General features: G+C 42.0%; 1 protein-coding gene across 1 annotated transcript; it reads left to right on the top strand.

Annotated features, from left to right (window-relative positions):
- Nucleotides 1-2,068: 2,068 nt before the first annotated feature.
- On the top strand, nucleotides 2,069-7,405 carry LOC120636826. The gene is made up of 3 exons (XM_039908391.1): nucleotides 2,069-2,708; nucleotides 3,198-3,590; nucleotides 3,861-7,405. The coding sequence occupies exons 1-3, from the start codon at nucleotides 2,069-2,071 to the stop codon at nucleotides 7,403-7,405; spliced, it is 4,578 nt and encodes a 1,525-aa protein (XP_039764325.1).
- The last annotated feature ends 212 nt before the right edge of the window (nucleotides 7,406-7,617 follow it).

Raw genomic sequence — 7,617 nt, 5'->3', positions numbered from 1 at the left:
CGACCCTTGGAACTCATCCATAGTGACGTGTGGAGCCCTATGAGAGACTCCAGCTGTGGAAATGCAAGGTACTTACTCGCCCTTACTACTAATAATTTTTCTCTTCAAAACTTTAGATATTTATTCAAGAAAATGTGTGAAGTGTAAGATTGCTTTATCAAATAATTATTACGTAAGTGCGTAACATATAAAATGCCTGCGTTTTGATAACATTGGTTTTGATTTTGAATTACCATAGGGGCAGTGTTAAGTGTTTCCTAGAGAAGAAGGGAACAGCTCACCAGCTTACCTTACCGCATTGTACTCAGCAGATGTATTTGAATACCAGAAGCAACACTGAGGAAGTGTGGTCCCGACACACTATTTGTAAAGGAAACCTTTGTTTTTGGATGCATTGCCTATTCATTAATCCCGCAGTCTAGTCTACATAATAAATTGAACGCTAAGAGAAAGTTGTGCATTTTTGTCGGTTATTCAGCGTTACCGATTTATAGAACCATTAAATAAATCCAAGGAAGGTTATTCTGTATAGTAAAAAGCACATTCCTAATGTACTTTTTATTGAAAATAAATGTGCTGACATTGATGAATATCGTAATTCTCGTCTTATATAATATAAATAAATCACATGATTTTTATATGAATTAACAGATGGTGAGTCTGGCGATGACTGCTGCAACAACAGTGAGGTAGAGCAGGCCTCTACTGATGCCGAGTCTTCTGCTGAGGAAAGGCGGAAGAGAGAAAAAACGACGCGAGACGTCGGCGGCGCTATAGTTGGAGGGGAAGTGGCGACTAGTACAGAGGAGTCTGTCAGCTGCCGATCCATGCGCAGTACACGTGGTACACCGCCGACGAAATATGGCGATTATAAAATAGGTATGTAGACCAGAATTTTTGAGAAGCCACAAACATATGTGTAGGCAATAAAGTTATCAAACTCCTCTGGTGGCAAAAAGATTCTAAAGTCCTATTCTCCCATATCCAACCTAAAACAGCACTGAACGATTCTCCGTGAAGAGACTGGCGCCCTCATACGCCTCAAAAACACTAGAACGCAGAGCTGTCACTTAAATTAACGGAAGCAAACGATTAAGACGTTTGCGGACGACTTGCTTTCCGATTGCGAAAAGTAACGGGCAATACGAGTTTACTGGCTGCCTGAAAATAAGCCATAAAATATCATAATATACCTTAGAAGTTTCAATGAGATCCTTTTAAGCATAATTCCTATATTTATGTGTGTGCCGAAATATAACATAAGTGGTGGTGTTCGAGAAGAGAGGACTTCGTGAGGAATATTTGGATCAACGGACGGCGTGCTCCTACCCATGAAAAATAAGGTCAAGTAAGTGCTGTCTTCCTTGTGCTCTGATTCCTTGTATCTTTCTTTTGTACACCAATTTACCGCAAAAAATACAGTCCACTCATTCGAAATAAAAATCTTAAATAACTTAATATAACTTGGCGCATACATATTTATTTGGTTCCGTCGAGACGGATATTTACAGCATTTCCTTCATATTAACGTATTGAAGCATTAGTTTCCTTGTTAGAATACTTCTATAGGCTCTAATAATTGAAATAATATAATTTTAAATAAAATAGGTCATTGCGTCATCTATTTTCTTTGTCTTAATACTGGCATAAGCGGCATTATAGCATTGAGCTAGCTATTTCCCCAGTTAGACATACTAATTATCTACACATATTTATGTATATTTCGATAAATATTAGTGTATTTAAATTGAATTAACAATTAAAACAAATCTTAAAACTTGCAATTATTAATTATCGTAGTACCTTCGGTTGTGAAACATTTACTCAAGAGTCGTAAGACCTAGCATATAAGGTCGAGATTTGTCTATACGAACCTCTGGTCGATCGAACATTCGATATAACCCGACCACGCGTAATATCGAGCGAAGCGCGCTTGCGCATATTATCCGCACTCCGCGCGACCTACTTAATTTACCAGTATATGATTGGCTATTAACCTATCATACTCACATAAAAATATAGGTATTTCGTGATCGTTAGATAATTGTCTCACTTACACTTTAGTAAAATGCCTCCTAAAGTAGATTCTAAAACTAGCGAAAGTGATAAGGAGATTCAGGATACTAAACTGTCTATCTTAATTGCTAAACGTGAAGCTATATTCGGTATCATGCAAAATGTCTTTGACTTATCTCGTGAACCCGATGTTCATACGAACGTTGAAAAAAGAGAACATTTTCTAGACGAATCTTCACAAATTGATTCATTGCGTTTAAAGTACGAGTCTATTGTAGACGATTATAATACACGTTTATTAAACTTAAATTCAGATGCAAAACCTGATTACAAAAGTCTGTATGCTTTTGAGACTTTGTATAATAGGGTCAAACGAACTCATACAAAATGCTCAACTTTAAATACGACACCAGAAATACATAATGCGACCTCCGCGCTGCTAAAAGCCAAGCCGAAGCTAGCTCCCATATCGATATTAGAATTCGATGGTGACATTAAATCTTTTCAGATGTTTTATACGACCTTTAAGTCAGTAGTAGATAATAATCCATCACTCACAGATGCAGAAAAGCTATTTTATCTGTTACCGAAGCTGACAGGGAAGGCAAAAAGCGCAATCGCTGGAATTTCTCCGTGTGCTGAGAATTATCAGCTCATTTTACAAACACTCGTCAATAGGTTCGATGATAAACGTATGTTGACTTCCGCGTACCTACATGAATTATTTCGCTATAAGGGTTTTCAGACTCCCTCTGCGACTAACTTTGAAGATTTCATAGACCGGTTCGCTGGCGCAGTAAGCGCTTTAAAAAACCTAAAGTTAGAGAACCTAGCTGATCTTATCATACTACATATAGCTACACAAAGGGTCGATACTGAGAGTGTACGCGCGTTTGAAATTAAATGCGGTAAGAATATACCTACTTTCGACGACTTTGTGGAATTTATCACAACACGCGCGAAGGTGTTTGAGCGTACGAATACGAATGTCACAAACCCTTCTAATACACGTCATAATAAAAATATAAAACATTTGAATAACGGGACTTCTGGCAATGCGCCGAAGTATCAGGCCTATATAAGCACGGTTGATAAGCCTACGTCCAAGTGTCTATGTAGAAATATAACACATGCGCATTTATATAAATGTGTTGACTTTAATAAATTATTAACTCCTCAAGAACGTTTTAAGTGCGTCAAGGAGAAGAATGCCTGTGTGAACTGCCTGTCTATAAAACATAAAGTCGGGCAATGTGAAGTCTCCCCGCACTGTTCGTGTGGTCAGAAACATAACAAAAGGCTGCACTTTGACCAGCGCGAGGAACATTCCCGCGCGCCTCAGTTGAATACCGTCATGCCGCCACCGAACGCACCTACCGTTACCGCGTCATCGCCCGTAGCGGATGATCGCGCCGACGTAGCACTGTGCGCTACGCGCGTAAGCCCGTCTACAAGCGCTACGCAGGTGTATAATAGCAATTTAATGAATCGTGTGGAAGACAAGCGAACTACTGTCTTATTGGCTACCGCACAAGTTGCTGTTTACGACTGTAATGGTGAACGGCAAGTTATACGTATATTGTTGGATTCTGCTTCGCAGGCCGATTTCCTCTCAAAAGAATGTTGTGATCGCTTGGGTTTGCAAACTAAATTCACAGAACGTACTATCGTGAAGGGGTTCGGTGGAATTGAGAAGGTTGTACAATCCAGCTCGGTTGACTTGACGTTTTATTCGCGTTTTGATGATAACGTTAGTTTTAATATCTCGCCACTTGTTGTTGATAAAGTGACAGACAAATTACCTACGGCTGTGATAGATACGGCAGTCCTATCACACCTTAAAGGTATTCCGCTTGCCGATGCGAGTTACGGCGTACCTGATAAAATTGATGCTTTAATAGGAGCTTCCCTATTTCCACATTTGCTTCTCCCCGACGACGTCCATACGTCACGTCGCGACCCGTCGGTGCCCGTTGCATTGCGCACGGTGTTAGGTCTGGTGTTCATGGGCAATGCGCCTACGATACCTACTATAAATACTCATACGGCCTTGACATGTTGTTTCGTTCAAGAGCCTCCTGCTATTGACTCTTTAGTCAAGCGTTTCTGGGAACTTGAAGAACTTCCTTCCGCTTCCATTCAGAATCCTGATGATAATGAATGCGAAGACTTCTACACTTCGACTACTGTCCGAGATCCCGATACGGGCAGATACGTTGTCGGGCTGCCATTTAAAGAGGATCTATATTCCCTAGGGAATTCTTTGGACATAGCTAAGAAACGTTTCATCTGCCTCGAAAGAAAGCTTGAAGCTTCGAATAAATTGAGGTCGGCATATGATGACGTCATAAAAGGTTATCTCGCGAAAGATTATATTTCTCCCGCGCCTTCATATGATTCTAAAGATCCTGTTCCGATTTACGTGATGCCACACACGGGGATTTTACGTGAAGACAAACTCTCGACGAGACTGAGATTAGTCGTCGATGCTTCTTGTCGTTCTAGTTCTGGAAAGGCACTGAACCATCTGCTACATTCCGGTCAAAATTTACAGGGAGATCTTTTTAAAATAATTTTGAATTTTCGTCTGCATGCAGTGGCAATGACAGCCGACTGCCGAGAACAGTTTCTACAAATCGTTATGCGCGAAGCTGATCGTCGCTATCAATGCTTCTTATACCGCTTTAATCCACAAGACCCTCTTGTGCTATACCAGTTCAATCGAGTCTGTTTCGGTCTCACTTCCAGTCCCTTCCATGCACTGCGCACGGTAAGACAGCTGGTGAATGACGACGGCGCAAAATATCCACGAGCGAATAGCATTGTGCTACCCGCGCTTTATATGGATGACGTAGCTTTCTCGCTTCCAAGCGAACTAGAGGCAGTCACTGTGTCGCTGCAGATGATCGATCTTTTTAAGGGTGCACAGTGGGAATTAGTTAAGTGGAACAGCAATTCTCGCGAGGTCTTAGATAACCTTCCTGCGTCCCACAAACTTCCGACTGAAGTGGAGTTTGACAAAACCATGCACCATAAAATACTTGGTCTGCATTGGTCTACTGGAAATGACGCTTTCTATTTTAAAATTTCTATGCCCGACGATGTGACATGCACTAAGCGCTCCATCTTGTCGACTGTTGCCCGTCTGTGGGACATAATGGGCTTCGTTGCTCCCACAGTCGTGTATGCCAAAATATTAATTAAAATGCTTTGGCAATTAAATCTTGATTGGGACACTGTAGCTCCACCACACATCATTAAGATGTGGAGACAGTTTTGCGATGAGTTGCCAGCTCTAAATAAGCTACACATACCGCGTCATGTGGGCGTGACAACAGACTGTGAGGTTACTCTCCTGGGACTATCAGATGCTAGTCTCGCAGCCTATGGTGCTGTCGTTTATTTACACGTTAGCTCCCCTACTGGTAACACTGTGCGTCTTGCTTGTGCGAAAAGTAAAGTTTCGCCGACGAAACCTCATTCAATTGCTCGTCTCGAACTATTAGGTGGCGTCCTACTGTCGAAATTGCTTCGTACAGTACATGACACTTACTCTGAGCGTATCCCAATCAAGGCTACATATGCATTTCTCGATTCCAAAGTCGCCCTATATTGGATAAAAAGTTCACCGCATAGATGGCAGACTTTTGTCGCGAATCGCGTTGTACAGATAACTGAGAATATCTCACCAGACAACTTTTATCATTGCCCTGGCACTGAGAACTCTGCTGATATTCTATCGAGAGGTGTAACTCCTGAGAAGCTTCTCTCACACCCTCTGTGGCTGCATGGTCCACCATGGGCATCAATGCATCCGTCTCAGTGGCCACTCAAAACTCTAGAGGGAGAGTCTATTGAAGACGTACCCGAGAAGAAGGTTCTTATACACACTGTGTGTAAACCTATACTCCCGAACGACTTACACGAGCTTGCTCTCCGTTTTTCTTCGTGGAGCAAACTTCTACGTATAATTGTATACATTTGTAGATTTGCTAAATTACTGCCTCGTCGCGGCACTAGTGCAGTTACCGCTGACGACTTAAATTTCGCAGAGAATAGAATGCTTCGCGCTCTGCAAAATCAGCATTTTGCTGAAGAATATTCTCTTATTAAAAATAATAAAACATGTTCACCGGCATTTAATCGCCTAAGACCATTTATTGATGATGGACTTATCCGCGTTGGCGGTCGTCTCGCCAACTCTGGACTTAGCTTTGAAAAAATACATCCGGTTATATTGCCTCGCAATGGCCACGTGGTAAATATAATCATTGATTATTACCACATTAAACATTTACATGCTGGACCCGAACTCCTAATGGCCCTGCTTCGTCAGAGGTACTGGATTCTGTCGGCACGCCGTATTGTCAGGCAAAGAGTACATATGTGCAATACTTGCTTTAGATTTAAACCGCGTCCAACCATTCCGCTGATGGCGGATCTTCCTGATATACGTACACGTCCAGCGTTGAAAGCCTTTAGTTTCACCGGCTGCGATTATGCAGGTCCTATACCATACGTTCCTGTACGCCGCCGTGGCGTACACAGCGAGAAAGCTTATATTGTGCTGTTCACGTGTCTCACTACGAGATCTACGCACATTGAGGTTGCTACCTCACTCAGCACCCCCAGTTTCCTCGCCGGGTTTAAAAGATTCCTATCACGTCGTGGTCCTGTTCAGGTGCTGCATAGCGACAATGCTAAAAACTTCCAGGGTGCTGCTTCTTACCTTCGGGACCTCTATAAATTTCTAAGAGAAGAATATTACCCGAAGCTAGAGCAGGAATGCGCTGAAAATCGCATAACTTGGAAATTCATCTGTCCCAATTCCCCACACTTTGGAGGTTCATGGGAAAGTATGATCAAGGTGACTAAGACGATCCTGTTCAAGGTCATAGGGCAACAGCTCCTTTCTTATGAGGAACTTTGCACTGTGCTCATTCAGGTCGAATGTCTTCTCAATTCGCGTCCGCTAACAATACTAAGCTCTGACCCTGCCGAACCTTCGGCTCTTACTCCAAGTCACTTCCTACATACTGCGCCTCTATTCTCCTTGCCTGCGCCTGATGTCAATCCAGACAAAATTAACTTGGTTGACAGGTACTCGTTAATAGATAAAATGGTCCAATCGTTTTGGAATCGTTGGAGGATGGAATATTTGCACGGATTGCAAGTTCGTTTGAAATGGAATACGCCTTCCGTACCTATTACGCCGGGAACTGTCGTCGTAGTTATAAATGACAACGTACCGCCTCTGGCTTGGCCTCTAGCAGTAGTAGAGAAAGTGCATCCCTCGAAAGACGGCGTCATACGCGTAGCGACCGTTAAAATTTCCGGGAGAACTTACGTCCGTCCGGTCGTTCGCTTATGCCCTCTTCCGACGCAATAAGCGTAACAATTATAGTTTCATAATTTAGTACTAAGTAGCTCATACGTTAAGACTTTATTCTCTTTTATAATAATTCTACAAATAATTAATATTTTTTAATATACTTTCGTAAATATACACATACTTATATGAAATACGCCCATGCGCAATACGCGTTCTTAAAAGAGGCAATTCTACCTCATACCTTATGAGAGCTTTTCTTAAAGGTGACC

This window comes from Pararge aegeria (genome assembly GCF_905163445.1).
Source record: "Pararge aegeria chromosome W unlocalized genomic scaffold, ilParAegt1.1 SUPER_W_unloc_3, whole genome shotgun sequence".
In the NCBI taxonomy this organism is placed as follows: Eukaryota; Metazoa; Arthropoda; class Insecta; order Lepidoptera; family Nymphalidae; genus Pararge; species Pararge aegeria.
The sequence above is the reverse complement of the archived record's forward strand: the minus strand, read 5'-3'. Positions and strand labels throughout refer to the sequence as shown.

Excerpts from the sequence above, each read along its gene's own strand:
- LOC120636826 (XM_039908391.1), top strand. The coding sequence starts at position 2,069 with ATGCCTCCTAAAGTAGATTCTAAAACTAGCGAAAGTGATAAGGAGATT. Across the intron at positions 2,709-3,197 it reads CAATAGGTTCGATGATAAAC|AACGTTTTAAGTGCGTCAAG; the intron begins GTATGTTGACTT and ends TAACTCCTCAAG. Across the intron at positions 3,591-3,860 it reads TGGTGAACGGCAAGTTATAC|GTATTCCGCTTGCCGATGCG; the intron begins GTATATTGTTGG and ends CACACCTTAAAG.